We start from the raw sequence: 27,587 nt of genomic DNA, 5'->3' as shown, positions 1-27,587 counted from the left end.
AGCAAAGGGCCCCGAACCCCATACTCACGGAGCACCCCCCAGAGGGCGCCGCGAGGGACACGGTCGAATGCCTTCTCCAAATCCACAAAGCACATGTGGACTGGTTGGGCAAACTCACATGAACCCTCGAGCACCCGCTGGAGAGTGTAGAGCTGGTCCAGTGTTCCACGGCCAGGACGAAAACTGCATTGTTCCTCTTGAATCCGAGGTTCGACTAACAGCCGGAACCTCCTCTCCAGTACCATGGAATAGACTTTCCCAGGGAGGCTGAGGAGTGTGATTCCCTGGTAGTTGGAACACACCCTCCGGTCCCCCTTCTTGAAAAGAGGGACCACCACCCCGGTCTGCCAGTCCAGAGGCACTGTCCCCGACCTCCACGCGATATTACAGAGGCGTGTCAACCATGACAGCCCCTGCAAATCCAGAGACTTCAGATACTCAGGGCGAATCTCATCCACCCCTGGTGCCTTGCCACCAAGGAGCTTGCCAACTACCTCGGTGACTTCGGCTTGGGTGATGGATGAATCCACCTCTGAGCACTCAGCCTCTGCTTCCTCAGTGGAAGACGTGAAGGTGGGATTGAGGAGATCCTCGAAGTATTCCTTCCACCGTCCGACTACATCCCCAGTTGAGGTCAGCAGCTCCCCACCTCCACTGTAAACAGTGTTGGTGAAGCACTGCTTCCCCCTCCTGAGGCGACGGATGGTTTGCCAGAATTTCCTCGAGGCCGACCGAAAGTCCTCCTCCATGGCCTCCCCGAACTCCTCCCAGGCCCGAGTTTTTGCCTCCACGACCGCCCGGGCTGCAGAACGCCTGGCCTGCCGGTACCCGTCAGCTGCCTCAGGAGTCCTATGCGCTAGCAACGCCCGATAGGACTCCTTCTTCAGTTTGACGGCCTACCTTACTTCCGGTGTCCACCACCGGGTTTGGGGATTGCCGCCACGACAGGCACCAGAGACCCTGCGACCACAGCTCAGAGCAGCTGCTTTGACAATGGAGGTGGAGAACATGGTCCACTCGGACTCAATGCACCCAGCCTCCCCCGGGATCTGTGAAAAGCTCGTCCGGAGGTGGGAGTTGAAGACCTCGCTAACAGAGGGTTCAGCCAGATGTTCCCAGCAGACCCTCACTACACGTTTGGGCCTGTCGAGTCTGACCGGCTTCCTCCCCTGCCAGCGCATCCAACTCACCACCAGGTGGTGATCAGTTGACAGCTCAGCCCCTCTCTTCACCCGAGTGTCCGAGACACACGGCCGGAGGTCAGATGACACGACCACAAAGTCTATCATCGACCTCCGGCCTAGGGAGTCCTGGTGCCACATGCACTTATGAACATCCCTGTGCTCGAACATGGTGTTTGTTATAGACAGACTGTGACTAGCACAGAAGTCCAATAACAGAACACCACTCTGGTTCAGATCAGGGAGGCCGTTCCTCCCAATCACCCCACTCCAGATCTCACTGTCGCTGCCCACGTGAGCATTGAAGTCCCCCAGTAGAACAATGGAGTCAGTCCCGGCCACCAGGCGCTCTCCTGCGGGCCCCAACCCCAGGCCTGGCTCCAGGGTGGGGCGCCAGGCGCCGGGCGACGTCACGGTCCTATTTATGTTTTTCTTCATAGGGGTTTTATGAACTGCTTTTAGCCTGACTCGTCGCCTAGGACCTGTTTGCCTTGGGTGACCCTGCTGGGGGCTCAAAGCCCCCGACAACATGGCTCCTAGGGTCATTCGAGTGCTCAAACTCCCCCACCACGATAAGGTAGCAGTTCAGGGGGCAGCATTGGATTTAATGTTATTAAAATGAAATATCTTTTCTTGTCCCGTATTAGATTTTTCTTGTTGAAAGACATTGAATTCTTACAAGAACAGTTTGCAGTCATACAGAATTTTAGTTGTTTTATTCATTTGATTGAAGCCTAAAAGTTTACAAATCACTTCATCTTGCAGTGTTTTGTTTGTTCTATATTTTCTTATTGTTAATTCATGTTCTTTTTCTTATTGCCTTAGGGAAACACATAATACAGATCATAGAGACTTTCATGTTGTTTGAGTTCTGTTAGAGTGTGCTAACTTCAGCCCTGTTTCCACCGAGCGGTTCGTCTCGGTACGGCGGGCATTTTGCGATGTTTCCAAAAACTAATCCCGGGAAAGATTTCCAAATAACCGATCCGTACCGTCCTACTTTTTGGGACCCTTCCGTTGGGGTGCCAAGAATATCAAGCCGACCCGAAAAGGTGGAGCTAAACACAGCTGTCCGTTGATTGGTTGCAAGAATCGTCACTTCCCGTGTTATGTTGGCAAACAAAACTCTGCCGTGTTTAAACCATTGAGTGTAACACACAGCTGATTGTTTACGTCTGTATTTCTCCTCATGGCACACAGCCTTCTCTGAAACAAAGCTTGATTGAGTTTTTATAATAAAAAGAACCACATGCCAGTGACAGAGTAAATGAATTGCTGGATGTCTTCCATTGTTGGTTTTGTTTCTCCTTTGTAGAATTTATTAGTTAGCGATTAGCACCAGCCAGTCTGCTCAGGATGAACGATTCAAAGGTGTCGAGGTTCACATCCATGCTCTGAAAAATGAATCTCAATAACACGGTGAGCTTCAGCAGCTGCAGAGACAGATTTAGAAGTTGAGGATGCACCATCGTCTTTTAAATCGGAGGTGTAGAAGCGTTTTATTGTCTCCTAAATGATTTCTGGCTTAACAAACAGAACTTGAAACGCTGCTTCATCGCACAGAATCAGAGCTTCCCTGGCTTAGTTTGACCAAAGGAGCGTGAAAAACAAACATGGAGAGTTACAGCGGGTTGTGTAAGCTAATCTTGGTCTTAAACGGCTATTTCTTAAACTTGCTCTTTGGTCCCTACGTTTGCATCCCAGAGCTCAAAACAGACTCTCTCAGGTCGTCATGGAAGCCTCAAACAGTTTGAAATAAAGTCATTTTCACTTTTCATCATATTTGAAGCTTTAACACACCCTGACCAATCACATCAGAGGGAGAAAGGTTTGTTTGTTTTTAAAAACAAACAAAGTGTTTGGAGTCTTTTCAAGAACAGAATCCTCGATTGAGACATCAAAGGAACGCTGAGGTCACAAAGTGCTCAGAGTTCACTCCGAGCTTCATAACCACTTTGAGCAGCCTCTCGATCAGTCGCTATTTTCACAGCCAGTCGGTACTTTTACAAACCTTTAAAACACTTTCAATTACTCGGTTTTCTACGAGCACAGTCAGGAGTTTCTACCTCTGTACAAAGTTTAACTGCAGCGATGGGAGCTCCTGAGCTCTCTTAGGTTCCTTGGGACTGTTGGTGAGGATGGCCTGCCCAAACAACCCCCCCCCCCCACGAGGATGGCCTGCCCAAACTCCCCCCTCCCAAACCTATCCTATCCTATTCTTCTTTCTGCATCTTGTCCCATCTCCCCCATCCCATTTTCAAGCCCAGCACAGTTTAGCAGATGGCTGTTCCGTCATGAGCCCGGGTCTGCTGAAGATTTCTGCCTGTTAAAAGGAAGTTTTTTCTTGCCACGATATGACGGATTAAGCTGGGCTCTTGAAATATAGCCATAAGTAAGGTCCTTTACCTGCTTTCTGTAAACATAATAATGAGCATGGTCCTATTACCTGCTCTTTCGTTAATGTTAACAGACAAACAGTAAGGTCCTTTACCTGCTTTTGTAAAGTGTCTCGAGATAACGCCTGTTATGAATTGACGGTATACAAATAAAGATTGATTGATTGATTATTGATAAACGCTTTCACAACGAAGCTCAAAATCCAAGGAGCAGAAATCTGGAGGATACCTGCAGCAGCATGCAAGACTGTGAATGCCAGTTTGAGTCAGGGTTCGAGGAGGACAAAATGTCCCGGCTGGTGGCAGAAAACACTCATTTAAAAGCACAACTCAAAGATGCCGAGTACCAACACAAAACATTTTACTATAAATATGTAGCTGCAGACAAGAAAGCTACACAGCTGAAAACCAAGCTGAAGAAGGCTCGCTCTGATCTGCTCCAAGCAGCGACTAAAGCTGCAGCTTTTGAGAGCCAACTTGAGATGGCCAAAGAGAAAATGGAGCAGCAAAGCGCCAACGCCACTGCTGAGGTTTCTGCAGCCAATCAGTGCACCAAGACTGAGGACAAAGACGCCTCAGAGCTGATCCTGCAGCTGCAGACAGCTCATGAAGATCTGGATAAATGCACCCTCAAACGTCAGTCCAGTAAAGACTTGAAGGAGGAGGATGAGCAAGAGCACCAGCAGAAGGTCTGTGCTCTGAAGACGAGCATCCTGAGCTTCAGTGAGAAGCTGCAGCAGGAACAGGCTGCTCTCATGAAGAAAGCCACACAAATGGATCCCTCCATCAGCCAGTCTGCTCAGGATGAAGAGGTGGAGAAGATGAACTTCCACCTGCAGAAGCTCCAAACTGATCTCATGAACTAGGCCCTGAGTCTGAAAACAGTCTGCAAGGAGAAGAAAGCTTCCAACAAATCCAAGTGGGTCAGAACCCACCGGGAGCAGGAGCAGCAGACTGACGAGCTGGACGAGACAGCAGCGAGTCAGACAGCTGCCGATGTCGAGAAAGACCTGCAAAGGATCAAAGAGGACTCTCAGACGGAGCTGGAAAGGTCCCGCTCCTCCTTCACGGCTGATCTGGAGAGCCTCAAACTGGTCAACGCTGAGCTCGCTGCTGCCCAAAAAAATGCCCAAGAAGAGCTGCAGCAGCGGCAGAAGGAGTGGCAGGAAGAGAGGAGCTCCCTCTTACACGCCATTCAGCTCCTCCACAAAACCCTGAAGGAGAAGGAGGAGAAGTGGACGGAGAGGGAGATTTACATGGCCTGCAGGATGGAAGAGCTGGAGAGCAAGATGGAGGAGATGTTAGAGAAGAGAGCAAAGAAGAAGAGAGGCTGGCTGAGACGAACGTTCATCTGCTCCAGCTCCAACTAACACCGCTGGTCTCCTGCTCGCTGCACTGAAACATGTGCATGTGAAGAAATCAATAAAAAAACAACTAAAGTAATGAATGCATTCATGTTTCATGTCTGTAGAGAATTGTAAGCGACATTTACAGTCAACGTTTAAGTGGGATGAAGGCTGCAGCACTGTCCCTGCTTCACATGGTTTACGGTTAATCCAAATGTTGTCCACTTATTAGGTTTTTATAAATCAGTATGACATATTTCTGATGGTGAAACTCGGAGAGCGCTTACTTTGAGGTGGAAATAAAATGTTTGATGAGCTAAAAAGTCAGGACGTAAAGATGAATCGTGACAAAACAGCTCCACTAACCTGTCAGTTCTGAAGAAACCTTTAAGCAGGCGAACATCATGACCTGTTATCAGAGTTGTTATTCGTCAGATTTGATGACACCAGGAATTCTCATCATAGCTCCACCTTTTTAAATCCTGTCCTGATCTCATCCGACAGAATCATTAAAATCACCAGTGTGGATGGACAGAGGCTGAAGGTTTTTGTCATCCTTGTTGTGTCATGAAAGTTTCTATTTATTTCTTTATTTATTGCATTCTCTCAGGCAGTCATGATGAATCACAAGTACAGCCTTCCAATAACCACGAGTGACTGTTTTTAACTGCACAGGTTTTAACATATAATTTTGTATATTCTTAGTCACATAGGGGCAGCTAAATCTTGTTTGGGGGATTTTGTATACAGAGGGGAGGGGGGACAGCGGGTGTGTATTGTAACTAATGTCTTGTGTCCTGCTTGTCTGTATACTGCTACTGGATGCCTTGAAATAGCTTTTGTTATTTTCAGTTTATACTTAAAGTTATCTCTAAGACACGGTCGATTCTCAATATATAATAAAGTGTCATGTTTTCAGTGTTTGTGTCTGAAGGATAAACAGAATATCTGTCCAGGTCTATCTGCTGTGTCTCAGCATGTGTTGTTGTAATAAGTCTCATTGATGGAAGTTTAAAGTTATCTTGATCAGGGTCAAAGTGAAACTCATTCAGAACACAACATCAGTCTCAGTTAAGTCGGGTTTACTGCTGCTGCCAAAAGCTTCTCTGTCCAAATCCCCTCTGAAAGATGGCTTCAAGAGATGACCAATAAGAGGAAGACTCTCTGACTGAAAAGTCTGAAAAATGTGTAAATAAAAAGCTCTGTAGTCCTCCAGAAATAGGCTCCTCCACTTCTTCTTCCTCCTCCTCCTCCTCTCTTTTATCCATCCATCTCTCCATGCAGCTGTGTCTCCCTCTGTGTCTCACACTTTGACGTTGTTCAGATTATATTTGGTTCAATCTGAGGATTGTTTTTCATGTTGGCTCGATCACAATCTCCTCCCTAAAGCCTCAGCTCTGAACCCTCACAGACTTTAACCTCACAAACTAATTCAAGTTTTGTGGACAACAGCTGAAGTCCAAGTGGACCAAAGTGTCCTGCAGAGTGTTTGTGTGGTGTCCTCATACAGCATCATCAGCTCCACATAGAGAGCTGACAGCACATTGAAAAGCCCTCTGTGATCAACAATCAGCATCTGTCTCATCATCTCCTCTGGGCTCCACATTCAGGCTAAAGCTCTTCTTAAAGGGATCTCTTTTAAAGGGTTCAGTCTCTGCAGGCTGATTTTCACATGTAACTGACCATGCTAGCTGCAGTGTGTGTGAGAGAAATGACATTTAAGGAAACATTCACAGAGCTCATGCTGTGAAGACTTCTTTAGAAATAGTCAGGAAACTGGGTCAGAGGGAAAGTACAATCACTGATTCTGTTAAAGAGAAATTATTACAGGGGACTGGCAGGAAATGAAATTTAAAATCCTTTTCTATTTTCATTTGTAACCAGAACAGCAGAAACGTTAAAAGAAAAAAAAGTTGAACAAGTTCATGACATTTCATAACTCAGGTTTTACATGAGACGATGTTCTCTCTTCTTTGTCCTCAAGGTGAAGTTTGTGCTAAAGTTAAAAAGTATCTGTCCTCCCTCATGAAAATGTGGAGTAGGAGGAGGAGCAGACAGTAGTTGCTGTGTAAACATGATACCAGCGTGACATCCATGAAGGCTCAGAGCTGACTGAGATGTTAATAAAGACAATAAATCAGAAGAATCCAAAGGATGCTGGTTGTACATTCATGTCCACGTCTCTGTGACGCTGCAGACCTGACCACACTGTCTTCACTCTTCAACATGAAATGATACACACGTTCTCCTCCAAACACACATTAATATTTAACACCTGAACAAAGACCAGCAGCACAGAGCTCCAAAGTGTGACACACTCTTGGGGATGTCTTATCTTCTCTGTGTTGTTCTTTCCTTTGTAAACCTTTGGTTTGAAGGCCACTGTGGGCTCCTCTGTGCAGCTGAACAAAGACACATCTCTTCACCTGTCGTCTGGAGTCACCTTCACACCAGCAGCAGGGAATAATGCTGCTTTGTAGGAGCTGCTTTTGTGTTCATCTTCTACAACTGAGACTCTGGTCAAAGTGAACATGGACTCACTTGAGCTCATACACCTACCATTAATAGAGGACAAAGAGAGTCAGTTCACTTCATAATAGCTCTGTGTGTGAAACAGACACAGTTAGAGATTGTTATTCTGTGTTTTATATAAGGACTGAAAATCTGTTCACATGTTTCCATGATCAGGATGGATCTAACAGCCTATCACACAACCAGTCAGAAACCAGTTATTCTACAGTGTTTTCTTCCATGTTAAATTCAGTTTGAGCTGCTGGTGAAGAAAGTGGATATCTTTTGTTAGACAGAAAGTCAAATAAGTGGAACCAAGCTGCAGAAAAGCAACAGTAAACAATACACCCTGTGTCTGAAGAAATTTGATTGGGGAGGGTTCTTCATACCTTCCTCATTATCTGGATTCTCTTGACCTGGATGAATTCATACATTTTCTAGGATTTCATGCTGGTAAATATTTGGTCACAGAAGAGCGAGCAGAGAGGTTCAAGTGTTTTTTTTTTCTCAGGAAGAGAAATGTTCAATTAAGAGTCTTCTGCTGCTGTGACTTTCTGAGCTTGTTATTCTCACCCAAAGCTCACAGCTGACCTCCTCCAACACAAGAGGTATCACAGAGTCAATAAACAGACAACAACAGGACACCAGGAGATTTACACACCCTACACCCTCTTTGATTTAACACAGATGTGTTCATTTTTGTGAACAAAGCTCCTATAAGGCTGTTAGTCTGATTGATTGTAGAGATTATGTAAATAGAATCAAATATGATGATCCACTGTGACCACTGACTTTTGCACACATTCAGAATACCAAACTCTAAATAAGTCAAATGAAAACATTACAAACTTTTATTAGAGTAATGATACATTTTTCTGAGGGTGTTTGAGGCTCAGCAGGCCTCAGAAGTGAAGGAGGGATTATCAGAAGAGTCCAGACGGAGCAGGGAGGCAGTTCAAATGGAGTCAATCAATCAATCAATCAATCAATCTTTATTTATATAGCGTCAATTCATAACAGGCGTTATCTCAAGACACTTTACAAAAGCAGGTAAAGGACCTTACTGTTTGTCTGTTAATGTAACCCAGCTAATAAAATGTCACATCTCGCGATACATGTGCGGCATCTTGCGATGCTTGCGTCACCGTGACGGTTGAACACACACCGGTGGGTGAGGGGGTGGAACGCTAAGACGAAGAGTGGAGGCAGGTGGAATGCGGTAGACATCAACTAGCCTCCTCGGGATTCGTGCGGGTTTTTAAGGCCTGGATTTTGGTCGTTGTGCACCTCAACCTGCAGATGTGGAGAGGGTGACTGAGCCGTGCTAAGTGGGGATCCTCTGATCCTCTGGCTTGAGGGGATTGGCCAGGTATCCTATCCTATCGTATCATACCATATCCTGTGAACCAACATCAGACGAGACGTCTCTGTGCTGGAGCAGAAGTCAGAGCTACCTTCTACTTCGGGTGTGGTAGGGACTTCTGCGGCCGAAAAAAAGGACTGATTGATTGTTCTGAACAATACGTAACAGAATTGAATGGACTCTTCTTTTTTTTTTTTTCCTTTTCCTGTTCTAAAAAGTGCACTATTGTAAATAATTGTATATATATGTAAAATAGTTCTGTCAACAAAATACAAGGGGTTTATTGTCACCACATACAATTGTTGCCCGTTTGTTGAGTGCTGTTTCGTTTCCTCCAAAGCCGAACCAAAATCAAATCTTTAACCAAAATCAAATCTTTAACCAAAATCAAATCTACATATTGTAACTTTAAAATCTGTTACATTAACATTAACAAAAGAGCAGGTAACAAGACCATGCTCATTGTTATGTTTACAAAAAGCAGGTAAAGGACCTTACTTATGGCTATATTACAAGAGCCCAGCTTAATCCGTCATAGCGTGGCAAGAAAAAACTTCCTTTTAACAGGCAGAAATCTTCAGCAGACCCGGGCTCATGACGGAACAGCCATCTGCTAAACTGTGCTGGGCTTGAAAATGGGATGGGGGAGACGGGACAAGATGCAGAAAGAAGAATAGGATAGGATAGGTTTGGGGGCGGGGGGGGGGGGGCAGGCCATCCTCACCAACAGTCCCAAGGAACCTAAGAGAGCTCAGGAGCTCCCAGAAAAAGGAGAGGATAGAATATAAAGATGACAAGCAGTAATAAGATATGAAAGCTGGGAGAGAGAGAGGGAGAGGGAGAGAGAGATAAGAGATCCTGGTGCCAGTTCCCCCGGTAGTCTAGGCCTATAGCAGCATAACTATGAGCTGGTCCTAAGCCAGCCCTAACTATAAGATTTATCAAAAAGAAAAGTTTTAAGTCTATTCTTGAAAGTGCCTAGTGTGTCTGCCTCCCGGACCCCGACTGGTAGACGATTCCAAAGGAGCGGTGCCTGATAACTAAAGGCTCTACCTCCCATAGTACTTTTAGAGACTATAGGCACCACGAGCAGGCCTGCATTCTGGGAACGTAATGTTCTTGTCGGATAGTACGGTACAATTAACTCTTTAAGATAGGATGGTGCCTGACCGTTTAGAGCTTTGTAGGTGAGCAGAAGGATTTTAAATTCTATTCTAGATTTTATAGGGAGCCAATGGAGAGAAGCCAATACAGGAGTAATGTGGTCCCTTTTCCTAGTTCTAGTAAGAACACGAGCTGCAGCGTTTTGGACGAGTTGGAGGGTCTTTGGCAGTCCTTCTGGAGGGAGAGATTTACCATAGCACCCTGCTAAAATAGAATTACAGTAATCCAACCTGGAGGTAACAAATGCATGAACTAGTTTTTCAGCATCATTTTGTGACAGGATCTGTCTGATCATAGCGATATTACGAAGGTGAAAATAAGCTGTCCTTGAAATTTTTTTAATGTATGAATCAAAGGACATATCCTGATCAAACAGAACTCCTAGATTCCTAACAGTGGTACTAGAGGCTACGCTAATACTACTAAGGGCCGTCATATCGGCAGAGAAAGTCTCTCTAAGGTTCTTAGGTCCAATCACTATAACTTCAGTCTTGTCTGAGTTGAGCAGTAAGAAGTTTCTGGTCATCCAGGTCCTAATGTCCTTGAGGCAGGCTTCTAGTTTACGAAGCTGGTTGGTGTCTTCTGGCTTCATTGCTATGGAGAGCTGAGTATAGTCTGCATAGCAATGAAAGTTTATGGAGTGTTTTCTCATAATACTACCTAGAGGAAGCATATATAATGTAAATAGAATCGGCCCAAGCACTGATCCTTGAGGCACTCCATGGCTAACTTTGGTGTACATAGAGGACTCATCATGAACATGCACAAACTGAGATCTGTCTGATAAATAGGAGCTAAACCAACTTAAAGCAGTCCCTGTGACTCCAAGCAATCGTTCTAGTCTCTGTAACAGGATCTGATGGTCAAGCAGCACTAAGATCTAACAGGACAAGCACAGATAGAAGTCCCCTGTCTGAGGATAACAGAAGATCATTTGTTACTATAACTAGTGTAGTCTCAGTGCTATGGTAAGCTCTAAATCCCGACTGGAACTCCTTAAACAAGCTGTTGTTGTGGAGAAAATCACACAACTGATTAGCTACCACTAAGATCTTGGAGATAAAAGGAAGGTTAGATATAGGTCTATAGTTAGCTAGAGTTCCTGAATCAAGAGTAGGCTTTTTAAGGAGCGGTTTAATTACAGCTACTTTAAATGACTGGGGTACATAACCTGCTGCTAAAGATAAATTGATCATATCTAGTATGGAGCTGCTAACTAAGGGAAAGACTTCCTTAAACAGCTTGGTTGGGATTGGATCTAAAAGACAGGTTGACGGTTTAGACGCAGAAATAATCGAATTTAGTTCTGCGAGGTTAATTGGAAAAAAACAGTCGAGGTTAGTATTGGAATTTGGAACCGTTTCTGCCGAATCGAAAATATAGGAGGAATCAGCACTAAGTAAAGGTAGTAGGTTGCTAATTTTGTCTCTAATGTTTAGAATTTTATCATTAAAAAAGCTCACAAAATCATTTCTGCTCAGGGCTAAAGGAATAGATGGCTCAAATGAACTATGACTCTCTGTCAGCCTGGCTACAGTGCTGAAGAGGTATCTAGGGTTGTTTTTATTTTCTTCAATAAGAGACGAGTAATAGGCAGTGCGGGCCTGCCGTAGAGCTTTCATATATCTATTATGACTATCTTGCCAAATTAAACGAGATTCTATCGTTTTGGTGGAGCGCCAAATTATTTCAAATTTACGTGACGTTTGTTTTAGAGTACGGGTTTCTAAATTGTACCATGGAGCTGATCTCTGTCGTTTGATTGCCTTCTGTTTTAGGGGGGCGATTGAATCCAGAGTAACTCTAAGTGAATCCATCGCACTATCTACAAACTGATCTAGCTGAGAGGGACTAGATAGATAGATAGATAGATAGATACTTTATTGATCCCGAGGGAAATTCAGGGCATCCAGTAGCAGTTTACAGACATGCAGGACACAAGACACAAGACATTGGTTACAGTACAAAACATTGGTTACAATGCAATACACACCCGCTGTCCCCCCCTCCCCTCTCTATACAACAATCCCCCAGACAAGATTTAGCAGACAAGATTAATCACTTTAGACTAAAGTGATTATAGGAGTTTTCAACTGGGTTAGAGGATGGTACTGAAAAAAAGGCAGCTGAAATAGCTTCCTTAAATTTAGCTACAGCATTATCAGATAAACTTCTAGAGAGCACTTTTTCATTAGGAGGGGTTAAGGTTGGTAAGAAGAAATCAAAAGTTACTAGGAAATGGTCTGATATCAGAGAATTTTCCAGAAAAACAGACAAATTGTTAATTTCAATACCATAGGCTAAAACAAGATCCAGGGTGTGGTTAAATCGATGAGTAGGTTTGTTTACACCCTGGGTGAAGCCAATAGAGTCCAATAGAGACATGAAAGCCGTGCTAAGACTGTCATTAACAACATCCACATGGATATTGAAATCACCTACAACAATTATTCTATCACTGCTAAGAACTATGTTTGATAGAAATTCTGCGAATTCAGATAGAAATTCTGAATATGGGCCGGGAGGGCGGTAAACTATCACAATTAGAACTGGCTGAAAAGTTCTAGAGACTGGATGTGAAAGACTGAGTGCAAGACTTTCAAAAGAGGTATAATTCAGCTTTGGTCGAGGATTAATTATAAGACCAGAATTAAAAATAGCAGCTACTCCACCACCTCGACCAGTGTCTTGAGCTATATGAGCATTCAAATGACTGGGAGGGGTGGATTCATTTAAACTAACATATTCATCCTGAGAAAGCCAGGTTTCTGTTAAACAAAGTAGATCAATATGATTCTCTGATATTAGAGCATTTACTAGGAGAGATTTAGATGCTAGGGATCTAATGTTTAGTAGGCCGCATTTAATTGCTAGATTTTTTTGCCAAATCGTATTTGTAGTTTTGATTTTGATTAAATTTTTATGATTTACGCCTTTTTTATAGAGATTGGGATTGCCTATGACAGGTCTGGGGCGGAGAACAGACACAGTTTCTATAGTATAAGTAGGGTTACAGCTATAAGAAGATCTAACTGAGTTACAGTTAGATTTACAGTCACAAGGACAGCTATAGTGACAGGTAAACAGATCCAAAGGAAGCGCAGAGAAGTGTGTAAGACTGCAGCTCTGCATCCTGGTCTGAACTCTGATGAGTTGTCAGGGTTTGGGACTAATAAACTCTGCTACGTTTCTAGATAATAGAGCTGCACCAACCAGAGTAGGATGGATGCCATCTCTAGCTAGCAGACCAGGCTTTCCCCAGAAGGACTGCCAGTTATCTATGAAGCCCACATCGTTTGCTGGACATCACCTCGATAGCCAGCGGTTGAATGAAGACATGCGGCTATACATGTCATCACTGGTCAAATTAGGGAGAGGACCAGAGAAAACTACGGAGTCCGACATCGTCTTTGCAAAACTACACACCGACTCCACATTAACCTTAGTAATTTCCGACTGGCGAAGTCGGGAGTCATTTGTGCCGACATGAATTACAATTTTATCAAATTTACGTTTAGCCTTTGTCAGCAGCTTTAAGTGAGCCATGATGTCGCCCGCTCTGGCCCCGGGTATACACCTAACTATGCCCGCTGACTTCACTAACTTCACGTTTCTGACTATGGAGTCTCCAATTATCAGAGTTTTTGTCTCAGCGGGTGCATCGCTGAGTGGGGAAAATGAGTTTGAAACATGAAGTGGTTGGTGGGGAGCCGTGAGCCTCATTTTCTGACCATGCCTCCCTCGGACAGTAACCCAGCCACTGCCTCCCGGCTGCTCGGGAGCTACCGGTGGAGATTTAACATTATGTCGGCCCGCACCGGCTACAGAAGGCTTGCTAACTACTGCTGCGTAAGATGACTGTGACTCTGACTCAAAGGTGCGGAGCCTGCTCTCTAACTCAGACACCCTCGCCTCCAAACCTATAAATAAACTACATTTAATACAGATACCTTTATCAGTAAAGGAGGTCGAGGCGGATCTGGCACACAGGACAAGAGAGAGCAGGAGAGGGAGAGGCAGGGAGAGAAGCCATCGTATGAGAAGCTAACTGCTAAGTTAGCCTGAGAGTACGTAGTTTAACGCAAACAAAAGATCTATAGATAGCTCGCAGGGGTGCTTGGTGATTATTTCGATTAGTCAAAGTGTGCGGTGAATGGAGACAAATTTAAGAAAATACACAGGATAAACAATTTAACTTTAGCTCTAACGATCGGTAAGGTAGTAGCGAGACACAACAGGAAGTGATTCAATACGCTCACCCGTAGTACGTCAGGACGTCAGCCAAGTAGTCCTGACTGTGCACACAGAGCAGATGGACAATGAGAGGCCTCATGAAACCAAACGAGCACCAGTATAACCATTGACATGATCACTGGAACCATACCAGCATCAAGATGACTATGTCAGATATTAAACTGACTGATGGAGCATGGTTCAGGGCAGACAGAGAAACGAAGATGGAGAATATTTTCTCCATTGATCTTGTTGATTGGACGATGAAAACAAGATTCTCCTCAGTTTGTTATCAGGAAAAAATCCAAACAGAGTCAGAGACTGACTGTCTGCTCTGAGAGAGTTTGTTATTCACGTTAATATATCGATGTAAACAACGTCAGGTTGTGTTTGTCAGTGAATTTAAAGGAGGCCTGCTGTCATCATGTCCTAACTGAATGTGTTATATTGTTGATGCACTTTGCTGTGAACACAGTGTGAAGCTTAAAGTCAAAGAGAGAAAGAAAATACCTGATAGCAGCATGCTAGCTCATGATGCTAACCCAGCTAACGTACAGTAATTGCCTCCATTCCAGCAGATTATGCAAATCACTGCACACACAAGTTGTGATCGTGTTTGTTGAGTTGTTGATAAATTCTGAAATGTTTTCTTTTTAGTAATAGTTACTACAACAAATACCTTACTACAGATTCACTCTGGGCACAATCCTTTGGCAGTACTTTATTACTAACAGAAAAGCAAGATTAGAAAACCTGCTTACATTATAAAAAGAACATGACAATGAAAAGAGCTGGTTTAGCTTCAGGGAGCGTTATACAAAAACACCCTGAGCTTTGGAGACAAACCATAAAATAAAGTGACAATGTGAAATAGTGATGATATTTCTCATTTGAGATATTTTCTTCCTGCTCAGAAATGACAATAAATGTTTGAAAGCTCATAGAGCATTAAATGAAAAGCAGCAGAGAGAGAACTGAACAAAAGGCGACTGATGTGACAGTGAAGCACACACGTCTAATCAAGGTGAAAAAATGTGTGTATGCATGCAGCTCTTTCTTTTTTTAACATCAGCTGTCAAAGCAGAATAGCTCTGTAAATCATGTGGGTGTCATGCAGATATAATATTCATGTATTTATGTGATTATTGATGAGTGTCAGAGAGAGTGCATGAGCACATCTGAGCATGCAGTCTAAGAAAGACATGTTAAGAGTGTGTGATGTGACTGAGTTTGTTCTGCATTCACCAGTGTTACAATGTGGACGAGGACGTCTTTGAATTAATAATACAATAAATTCACCTGCATTGTCTCAGAGATAATTTGCTTCTGTGATTTCTCAGCAGACAATTACTGTGTTGGTCCTGAAGGTGGAGCAGAGCTCAGTGAACTTCAACAACACAGAGAGCTCAGTGAACAAGTGAACTTTAGAGGAAACATTGAGCCTCACACATTAACAAGCACACAGTTAAACTGAAGACAGCTCAGAGCTCACAAAACACTTTAAAGTTCTGGAAAATAAATACATAATTTTACGTTAGTCTGTTTTTGGCAGCGAGCTACCTGTTGGTATTTCTGTGTTCCATTCGATCCCGGAAGTCGGAAAATCCTAAAACTTCATCAGGAACGACCCTAAAGTTGGAATTCTGACTCAGAAACTCTGAGAGCCTTCCGTAGTCCGTGTTCAAATCCAATACGGCTGCTATGTGCATCAAACTGTCACTGTTTAATTTATTAACAGCTTAGACTTTTTGTGTAATTAAACCAATCACACCGATGGTGTCCTTCAAGTTCTCTCAGTGGAGGTGTTGTCATGTTATTTTTGGTCTGAAACTATCACGTAGTTATCGTCTGGTATTAGCTAACAAAACAAAGGTTCTCCTGGAGGCATTCATGTTGCTTGTCCGACTTCCAACTGGAGCACAGTTAACTCGGGTGTGAAGTCATTCCCAGCTCCAAGATCCGATTTCCAAGGGAAATGGAACGCAGGATTTAAAACAACTCCAAGTCCAAGAGGAGAGTCTTTGGTCGAGCTCTACAATCAGAGGTTCCAACCTTCAGACTAAGACTCACATGGTGATCACAGAGGGGGAAAAGCTTCTTATACCTTGATAACTGCCAACAAGTTTGATTTAAATCATAGAGCATTCTTTTTCTTTTATCACAGATGTGACATCAGTTTGATGAATGTTAAAGCTGTTTCTCAGCTCGTAGTTCAGACTGTCAAATTATTCATTCATGTTTTTCTTCATTTCATTTTGAATCTCAAGCTGTCTCCTGGTAAACATCAGACAAGATAATTACAGGTTTGGATCATGATCATTCAGAAGTAATTAGTGAGGGATTTTAGATCAGTTTAATTATTGATCTCTCTCTTGAGAGTCTGGATTTAGAGCCACACATTCAAAAGAGAATCTTGTTCTCCAAACATCGTCACACACAGAGCTCAGTTTGTTAAGAATTCATTTGATTGGCTCATGTTCATGTTTCTCTCTGAGCCTTGTTTTAATTCAATCATCAGTGTTATATTCAGACCAGGTGGACTGTTTGAATCAGTAACAGTGAAGTTAGAATAAGGAGGCTGTCTGCAGGAGACGAGCTGGGGTCAAAGCTGAGATCATCATGAAGAAGAAGAGAAGCTGCACACGCTCTGATTTGTTGAGGCTTTTCATCCTGCTGCTGCTTTTACATTTGTTCTAGAAGAAGAGGTGAGATATTTTACAGGCAGGGACGCAGGGGACAGAAAACTACTTGAAACTGTCACTTATATATCGTTTCTTTAATCATGTGAACACAGAGCCTGAGGATTGAGAATGAATCTCACTCCCACTCTGTGCATTATTTCTTTAAAGCCTGCTGCAAACTGTGAAGCTTTTTAAAGGCTTTTCCTGCTCCATTAGCTTTGATTGTTTTTCTTTGGCCAGCTCTTATGGTCACTCTGTATCAGTTTTAATGATGTGAACACAAAGCTGGGACGTGAATGAGTTTGACCACACTGCAGAGTCAGTCGAGTGAAAACATCAAACACTATTAAAGAGTGAATCGAGTGCCAGAGGAATGTCTTCAGAGCTTTCAGACCACAACACTGATCCTCAGCCTGCACAAAAGAGAATCCATCTCATGGTCCAAAACATAAACAGTGTTCTTAGAAACGACAACAATCCTGCAAAGTGCACTTTAGCTTGAGATAATGCTGAGAAACACAGTTTGTTGATTATTTGCTGGAACGTTTCAGTCTCACAAGAATCTGGTCTAGTTTTGTATTTTAATTTTATTTTGTAGTCTGTTAGTGCTTCCTGTTTTATTTTGTCTTTTTCTTTGTGTCTCTCACTCCTTGACTGTTTTCCAAACCAATGCCAATGTGGAGAAGACAAACACATGTGAGATCCGCTGTGTGACAAAAATACCTAGATGTCAGACTGATTCAGTTTAAAATCCACAGTATGCATCAGACCAGTCTTTCTGTTTCCCACAATGCAAAGCTCCATTTCCCAAATTAAAATGACGGATAGCAACACTCATTGTAGCACGGGAAATCACAATGGGATTAAACAACACAAACATACCACAAATGATCTTTTATGATTTTTTAAAAATCCTGAAAATCCAAATGAATCACTTGTCAGCTTTTTTCAGACTCTAAGTGGATGATACACTGTAGCTGTGTTTGCCGTCAGCTGGACTGTTGTTTACTTCTTCATCCTAATACAGGAAAACAGTTTAACTGGGTCTGTAATACTGTAAAATAACCACTGACTGTCAGTCATACTGACTACATACTGTTGAATGTATGCAGTATGCAGCATTGTGTTTGATAGTAGTACGTTGTAAGAGGTCTGACACAGCTCTTGTTTGTCTTTTTCTGTCATATTCCTGAGTTCTCAGTTGGCCTTTAGTGTTTCCTGTTTTTCTTTTTGTAGTTCTTGTCCCCAGTGTTTTAGACTGAGTTGTACTTCCTGCTCTTGTGCTTTCCTCCACTTTGATTGGCCTCACCAGTTTCACCTGTGTCTTGTTTGTCACACCTGTGTCCAATCAGCCCTCGTTAGTGTCTGTGTGCTTTCTCTTCAAGTCGGTTTGTCATATGTAATTTCCTGAAACTTCTCCTCATGTTCTGTGGACTTTTCATCAAACCTTTTTAGATATCTGGAAACTACCTGAGTAAGTCTTTGTTTGCTTTTTTCCTCTTTTTGCATAATATTTTTGATATCTTTTGTTATGGTTTATTACATAACATGACAGTAAGTCTAATTAAAATAACAAAGTACAGTTTTTATTGATAAGTTACTTTGTAAACTTTTTAGTCACAGACAAGAGAAAAGAAGAAGAACACACTCAATGCTGTTTGTATGTCAGGTAAGCGTTTTTAGGACACGGTCACTCTGTGCATTTATGCAGGACACAGGCAAAGGCAGTTCGAGCAAATGACAACTTTTTCTATCGCTTGCTCTTGATGATGGTGCTCTATTTGATAAATCATTCTTCCTTTTTATGTATAAAACAACAACATCCTGTTGTGTTTATGTTTCTTAACATAATGACTATTTATCCATTAAGGTCATTCATTTGCCTGCTCTTAGCCTGAACAGAATGACTTACTGCTCAAATAAACTCTACAGCAGCTCAAAATATGTTTCTTTTCCTTGTTTTCATTAGAAAATTAGAAAACACCTGGATACTAATAAAACAGAGCTGATTACTAAGCTCATTTAGACACATAAATGTCAAGTTGTTTTTTCAAACCATGCTGAGTAATAATAGATCGACCTCCACACAGCCTGTTGATGCTAGATTATGTTTTAGAAGTGACTTTACAAACAGACCAACAAAGGTTGATGACAGGACAGAAAAGCTGTTGACTTTTCATTACATTTTATAGTTGCATGTTCTTTCTCCTGATTACTGTTGTAGAAAACTTTGGATGATGATTTCATATAATAGGAGTGTTTATGTATCTTGTGTAAAAAAATAATTAAACTGGCATTGAGTCCTTTGTGACGTCAGATGTTAATGTTGGCTTTTATTTGAAGCTAAAACATGAGCAGAAGGGATCTGGCTGCTGGAGACAAAGAATTGACTCTATGCCTCTACGGCTAACCGTGAACTTCCGTTATGTTTTCTCTCACCTTTCCTCCATGTGTTTGTCTGTCAGCAGTATCGGCTGTTTTAGATGATAGAAACAAAGACCTGGTCTGGTTTCAAGGACTTGATGATACACTGTCATTCATGGGGTTCAGTTTCTTCACTGTGTTATGAAGGTGTGACTCAGCCTCCATCACAGAGACATGTGCATCCATCCCTCACAGGAAGAAAGACTGAAGGTGTTGATATGTGTCAGTGTTATCAGTCCTGTCAGTGTGTGAGCAGACAGAGGTCCAGCAGCTCTCTGGTTTGGATGTTTGATGCTGGAGGACAGATTCTGAAAAAGAGCAGTCTTCATTTTTCCTGCCTTGGGCAATGTCACCGTTTTGGTTAGCTGTTAGCTTGTTTGTTGAACAGACAGCCTTATTTAGTGTGAGTCAGGAAGTGAGGGTCCTCTGGGGTTTGTAGTTCAAGTGCCTTGAATGAATTCAGTCACCCAGGAGACGGCTGGGATACAACTGAGAAGAGACATCAGAGCAGAGGAAGTTCCAAATACTGAAACCAAATACTGTTAATTTAGCTCCACCAAGGAACTCTTCCAAACATTTTCAAAGTTAACATTCTGCATTTGTTGTCACCAACACACTAAGAGACCCAAATTCACGACTCGGTAGGCAAAAACAGTTTCTCAAACGTTTAATCCAGGCAGGGTTCCGTACACGGTAATCAGTCCAAGGAAGCAAAGGTACAAAATCGACATGCAAAACAGGAATCCAAAAGCACATGGGGGTCAGAACAAGAATCAAATACCAAGAATGCTGGGACGCTGCTACTAAAGAGACAAGACAAACTGGCACAGAGTGAGGGGGAGACGGACATTATATACTGAACAGGGGGTGGAGTTAACAAGACACAGGTGAGACACATCAGGTAATCAGCAGGCTGAGACACACTGGGGGAAGGGCATGCAGCCAACAGACCTGAAACGAGACGCAGGGTGAGTAACGAGTAAACAAGCACAGAACATGATACATGAGGAAAACAGAAAATAAACGGACACTTAAACCGGGGTTGTGACATTTGTCTTGAAAAACTTTGATTTATTACATAAGAGTTGATGTAAAGCAGCCTACTCCAAGGATGGAAAATAACAGAAATCCTGAAGTAGATTTAACCTTTGCACCAAACATCATTTAAAATGTTGGGACTGTTTCAGAGATTTGTTGATCAAATATTGTTATTTTTCTGTTTAACACAAAAGCTTTTAAAAGGCCTATCATCTGTAGTCACACACAGTGAGTTCATATTCAACTATGTAGACAGTATTTAGCTGTTTTGACGTGGTGGTGATTCTAACACAGGGGTGCTCAATACGTCGATCGCGATCTACCAGTCGATCGCGAAGGCAGTGTGGGTAGATCGCAAAGCATTATAAAGTAAACGTCAGCCTATCGTCCGTCCTCACTATGAAAAAAAAAAACGGCTCAGTGCTCCACGCCTCCGTATTTTCCTCTTAAGTTTCGTTTCATTAAAACCGAAAGTAAAGACGGTCGCGATGTGACTGTATTTGCTGAATGAATATTAAAATATGTAACGTAGTGTTAAAAGGCTGCATCAATCAAGTTATCATTTGTTGCAGCAAGAAAGGCAGAGGATCATCAGGTAAAGAGGAGGAAAGGTGAGAACTGTAATAAGCTAAGAGAATGAGAAACATAGTGAAGGAGCCGACAGATGAAACAGATAAAAAAATAGAGATATAAATGTAGCTTAGGCTGGAAAACGGAAGGATATGCAATGAATCGGAATACTTCAAGGCCATGTTCAGTCACAGTATGAATTATCCATCAATAATATTATTTGGGTGGATTAAGTAATAATGTAACTAAACATGGCATTACAGTTAAAGTAATCATTAATCATGACTCAGTGGTATACTTGGACTTTTAATTTAAAAAAATTCAACAGAGGATGAGACAGACCAGGACCCAGTTACATACAAAGGCCAGAGTCATTCTCTCTCTCTCTCTCTCTCTCTCTCTCTCTCCACAACCTATACCAAACACTTAATATACAGGTATAGAGCTAAATTCTAAATATATGTTTTGCACGTTTATATTAGGTAGATCATTTTGACTTGATCATTTTATAAGTACCTCCCATGCCGAAAAAGTGTGAGCACCCCTGTTCTAACACTTCACGAGTATCTTCATGATCACTCCTTGAATGATTTCTCGTAGGGGAATTAGTCTTGCATCAAGAGCATGGCATGATAAAAGAGAAGAAAGACTTTCTGCTCTCAGGGGTGAAAAATAAATCTCATTATCACAGCATGAAGAGAATCAAAACATGTTTGTGTTTTATGAAATATACAAGTTGTGGCCAAAAACAGTAAAGAGAGGAAGCTCCTCAGCTCTGATTTATTAGGAATCAAATTAATGTCGTTTTTTGAATTGAATTGACATAATGAAATCTGCTGCAGGTGCAGGTGAGTGATCTGAACAAAGCTGCCTTCATGTGTAACCTGCAGAGAGCAGCTCTCAGAGACACAAAGTCCACTGGAACATGATTTATCATAAAGCTTCTGTGAAAGCAGGAGACAGTCAGAGCCCTCAAAGAGCAGGGACTTTGGTTTTCTGTCTCTATGGACGTTTTATTCGTGGTCAGTGTATCAACTGATAGAAAATGAACCTTTCTCTCATGTTATAATGTGGAGCAGAAAGACAGGGGATGATAGGATTCAAGGATGCAGACTGTTAGTCAAAATGTTGTTGAGGAGAAGTTAATGAAGAGTTTTGTTGTCTTGTTGTTGAATACAGTAAATATAAGACTAATTAGAGAATGATTCACCTTGGAATACATGCTTCAGGATTTATATTTTCTAAGATATGTTTAAAAAGTTCAAGTGTGGATGAAGTTTTAAACTAGATGTGACCTAAATGAGATGAGATTCAACTTTATTGTCATTACACATATACAAGTATCGTGCAACGAAATGAGGTTTGGCATCTCACCAGAAGTGCAAATAAGCAGAAAGTGCAAGAGTTCGTGCTAAATATGTACAGTGATTATAACATTTACAGATGTGGTTAAAGAAAAGTGAATTATTAGGTATATATGGCTGGATGGATTTTTGGGATGCTATAAATATAAATAAATGCTATAAATATAAGTGTATACAGAGGATTAAATATACAGATTAAGGTGCAGAGAAAAAGAATATACTAGTGTACAGATAATATACAGAATATGTACATATTATACAGATCAATAACTTACAGTGGTGATATGGACATACTAAAATACAATAATGTGTGTGTGACCAGGAGGAGTGGTGGGGGATGATGGATGTGAGGTGATATGCAGGGGGGGGGGGGGTCATGCTGGCACAGCTGCTTGGGCGAGGGACAGGTTGAAGATGTCTGTAAAAACCCCAGTGAGCTGCTCCGCACATGCTCTAAGCACGCGCCCAGGGGTGCCGTCTGGACCAGCAGCCTTTCGGACGTTGATCCGGCTCAGTGCAGCGTGGACGTCTGTGGTGGTGAATGAGAGGGGCTGGTTGTCTGCAGGAGGTCTGGTCGTGGTCTGCGTCTCCTTGTTGTCTCTATCGAAACGAGCATAAAAGTGATTTAGCTCGTTCAGGAAGGAGACATCTGTGGCCATCGGGGTGGAGTTGCTGGGTTTATAGTCACTGATGGCCTGGATGCCTTGCCACATGCGTCTGGGGTCGGAGTTGGAGAAGTGTTCCTCTACCTTCAGCTTGTAGCAGTGCTTAGCCTTGATGATGCCCCTCCTCAGGTTTGCCCTGGACACGCTGTAGGCCATTGCATCACCTGATCTAAAGGCGGTGTTGCGGGCCTTCAGCAGGAGACGCACCTCCTTGTTCATCCATGGCTTCTGATTTGGGTACGTGGTGATCTGCTTCCATGTTGTCACACTGTCGATGGTGGTGTTGATATAATCCAGCACAGAAGAAGTGTAGGTGTCAATGTCTGTGTGAGAGCCCAAGGTAGCCTGAGAGGCAAACATACTCCAGTCTGTGTGATGGAACTTGTTCTGAAGTACAGAGTCTGTCCCCGCTGGCCACACTTTAATTGTTGTCACTGATGGCTTCACACGTTGGATGAGTGGGGAGTACTTGGGGATGAGGAACAAAGAAAGGTGGTCTGACTGTCCCAGGTGGGGGAGGGGGGTCGTGGTGTAGGCTCCTGCAATGTTAGTGTAAACATGATCCAGAGTTTTGTTTCCTCTTGTATTGCAGGAAACATGCTGGTGCTCAGCCTCCGGGTGAGCAGTCTGTTGTTTACTAATGGCTGTGTAAAGTTCCTTCATAGCAGCTTTTGCATCTGCATCGGGGGGATGTAGGCTGCAGTTACAATAGTGGAGCTGAGCTCCCTTGGCTGATAGAAAGGTCTACATTTAACCATGAGAAACTCAATGTTAACTGAGCAGTGTCTCCCAATAATGACAGAGTCTGTACACCAAGTTTTGTTGATATAAATGCACAGTCCTCCTCCTCTGGTCTTACCGGAGTCCTCTGCTGTTCTATCTGCCTGGAGTGTGTGGCGACCGGCTAGCTTAATAGCATCGTCCGGTACTCCATTGTTTAGCCATGTTTCTGTGAAGATCATGACATTAAATTTGTTCAACATTAGTCATGATCAAAGTAGGTCTCTAATTAAAAAGTGTGAACATAAAAACATGTTCTCTCTCAGACTGTATCATGAAGAATCAAAAGAGCTCAAACAGTAACCTGATCATGTGACGCTCTTATAGAAGTAGTACTGTGCTCCACATTTCACATGGTCAGTCCTCTCCTCACATCAGCTGAACTACTGAACTCATCAACTCAAGTCTGTCTGCTCAAACACAACAACCACATCTGCTGTTTGAAACATGAGGAGAGAGAACGACTGGAAATCTTTCTGTATATGATCGTATGTTGTTTGTCTTAAAAGGCCTTAATATCACTGTAATATATGCAGTGATGCTGAACAGGACCCTTTATATAACTCAGTGGTTCCCAAAGTGGGGGACGGGAGACACTGTAAGGCCTATCTCTGTAGGACAGAGATAGGCCTTACAGTGTGCCTGGCTGTGTGCAACATTAAGTGTGTTAACCACCTCCAGGAACAATGTGGGGCCCCAGTCCCTAGAACCATTATATTTGTGGTCGTGGGCTGAACCCCTGATCTAAATGAATTAAAATCAAGTTTTACAAACACTGAAACGGTTCTTGCTGCTCGATTCTCCCTTTGATAATTTGATTCGTTTATGGCTGCAGCTTCGAGACTTCTCACCTCATACCCTTTCATGGTGTAACCCGTTGGCTCTCGGCACATTGGTATTCACGGTCAAAAATACATAAATGGCACCAGGCGAGAGGGCGTCTGATGAGAGGCTCCGGTCTGCAGCCATACATTGTTGGATAATTTAGATAAATATTAGATATTAAAAGTAAGCTGCTGGTGGAGTTTTTAATGGACAAAGATAAACAGAGAGCTCAGTGTGCTGTGTGACTTTGTTTGAACAGTTACATTTAAAGATGATTTCTCTGCTGCGCTCTGACTTTAAAGTCCACATCTGTCCCCCTGTGATGATCAAACGGCACACTGAGCTGTTAGAGCTCTGAATGCATTGAGGCTCAGATTGCAGGCATGTTGCTGTTCTCTTAGTTAAACAGACTTTTAATTCATAATGAATATTTCATATGAAAGCACTAATAGTCTCTAATGGAAGTGAATCTTGTTCCCCTCAGGACATGATATGAAGCAGCTTCAAACGTTGGAGGAACAGGATTGAAAGGATCAAATCAAAGATTCTTAAAGTGGTTATTGTTTGATATATAACCTGTGGTGAAGATGCTGCTGACTCGAAGGATTATGGGTAACTTTGATTTCACTTTGAGACCCCACAGAGGACAGCTGAAGACGATTCACTGCAGGATGTGAGAGGCTGTATGAGCTCACATTTACACTGATAGCATGAAGGATCCTTGAGTGCACTCTCATTACAATAGTAGATTAACAATCCAACAGGAATCAAATATACACAGAGAGAAATAAATGTCAGTTTAAAGACGATCTTCATCAGTCTGTGCAGAGTGTTTCTGAAGAGAATATTCATCAAATCTGCTTTGACATTAAAGTTTAGGAAGAATCAACAACGAGGTCCTGAGTGAGTCAGAAAACAGCTTCTGTGTGATTTCTGTTCACTGTAATGTAAAGTATGAATGTTATTGGTTAGCTGATCATTGTACAACATGATGAATAAACTATAAAATAACTTTAGATCTTAGATTCAATCATGCTCCAGAACATGAAAAGTCTCCTCCCATGAGTCTTTACTGTTCAGCAGCTCGGGGCTCATGCAGCAGTCATGAATATGTAGCATTAGCTGAATGGACTCATCCTTCATGTTAAAGGTTCATATTATTTCTTGACTGCAGCTAATACGTTAGCTTGACATTTATTCGGTGCATGAATCACGTGTAGAGGCTGTTTGAGTCAGTGTGACCTTGATGTGAGCAGAACAGAAGAAACTCTGCTGTGTAGTTCATGTGTGTGTTTCAAACAAGTGATGGAGAGAAAAGCTGCACACTTCTTTAGTTCAGTTTAACTTGTTTGGATACATCCAAAGCAGCAGTTTAGTTTGGGAGCAGTGTGCAGTTCAATGTCTGGCTTTGACAGTTAACAACAAATTGACTAGAGGAGCTGGGGATTGAACAGCCGACCTTCTGCTCAGAGGTCAACCCGCTTATCCCCCTGAGCCACGACCACCTACACTGCATTACTCATTTGTCAAACAGCATTTATCGAACAAGTCAAAGTTTACTGTGAAACTGTTCAAAATAACCTCTAGTGTTGTATGAGTGATAAAACCTGCTGACTGCAGCACACTGAAGCAGCTCCACTATAAATAATCTAAACAGTGAGATCCACAGAAAACGACAGAGCTGCAGGCTTCCCTCCAACATGACCTCATGATGAGTGTCACCTTACAGTTTGAAGATGATTTGTGTTACAACAGGCAAAAAAATTAATTCAGATTTGTACAGATGACTGTAGTTGGTTCACAAACTTTGTGTTGTTATCTCAGATCTAGTCTCTGATTAATGAGATGTTTCTGTCTTCTGTTTGCTGAGTTACACTTTTAATAACTGCTTAATCAAACATAGATCTGTTTATACAGACTCAAATATCTGTGTGTCTCATACTGTCACTTCATGTCTGATTGTTCAGTTGAATCAAATCATTTTGTCAGTCAGTGATAAATCTGATCACAATGAGTGAATGTATGAATCCTCTCCTCTTGTTAATGCAGTGTACACTCTGAATGTATGATCTAATAGTGTTTCTCTCTCTCTCTCTCTCTCTCTCTCTCTCTCTCTCTCTCTCTCTAGGTAAGTGAAACAAATCACTCAGACTGATTGAAAGTGGACTGCCTCGAGGCATCCCGTTCACCAACACAGCCAGCTCTGGTACAGTAGCAGCCTTCACACTGCAGATTCTTGGTTTCTCTCTGTTAACACACACTGACTCGACACAACATGGAGGATTGATGTGTACATGCTTTTTTCTCTTTCACACGCTCGTTTTGATCACATGTTGGTGACTTTGGAAGAACTGAAGTTTTCAGGAGTTTTTGATTGTTGTTGAAGTTCATTGGTGTTGATCTTACCTGTTAGCTGAAGATGACAAACATGATTCAGAGTAATGTTGTGATTGTTAGTAGAGATGGATTAAGGGCTTGTGTCCACAGATGACACTTTTGCTATGTCAGCTCCAGTTTTCAGCTCTCTCTGATTTCTAACTGCTTTGCTGTAGTTGACAATCCCTCATGTTGTGTTTCTTCACCATGTTGACACGTTCACCTCTCAGTGGTCGTAGCAGTCTCTGTCTCTGAGGGGAAGTCTCTGTGTTTCTCTTTGACTCTCTCTGTCTGTGTGTCATGCAGCCTGAGTGTGTTCAAATTGAATCTGAGCTTCAATCAGTTTAATTAATGGAGGATTGGATTGTGTCTGTGAGGGCAAAGGGAGAATGATCTCTACAGCCCTCACACAAAGCTACACGCACACACACACACACCTACACACACACACGCAGACACACGCACACGCACACACAGTGACTCTCCTCTGATTGGTCATGATCATAGCTGACTGAAGATTCACTGACTGTACATCTGATGATTATTTTCCACTAATTGATTTCAGTCACTCATGTACATCTTTCTTTATCTTTAATTTATTGTGACTCCAGTGAGATTGAATCAGAGATCGACAGTGGATATTTTAATTTTAAAAGTTTATTCTATTAGA

At 42.5% G+C, this 27,587-nt stretch overlaps 1 protein-coding gene across 2 annotated transcripts in view; it reads left to right on the top strand.

The window, feature by feature from the left end:
- Window positions 1-4,044: 4,044 nt before the first annotated feature.
- Window positions 4,045-27,587, top strand: part of LOC306832005 (uncharacterized protein) — a 132,625-nt gene continuing 109,082 nt past the window's right edge. Inside the window, exon 1 of one of the 2 annotated variants that reach the window (XM_079356364.1) lies at window positions 4,045-5,070. In XM_079356364.1, the coding sequence (XP_079212490.1) occupies window positions 4,060-4,443 (384 nt within the window). In that variant the 5' untranslated portion in view covers window positions 4,045-4,059 and the 3' untranslated portion in view covers window positions 4,444-5,070. Of the gene's footprint in view, window positions 5,083-27,587 lie in introns of both variants that reach the window. The other variant, XM_079356363.1, reaches the window with a different exon arrangement.

This window comes from Symphodus melops (genome assembly GCF_947650265.1).
Source record: "Symphodus melops genome assembly, chromosome: 11".
NCBI classification, from domain to species: domain Eukaryota; kingdom Metazoa; phylum Chordata; class Actinopteri; order Labriformes; family Labridae; genus Symphodus; species Symphodus melops.
This window is presented reverse-complemented; position numbering and strand designations above follow the sequence as displayed.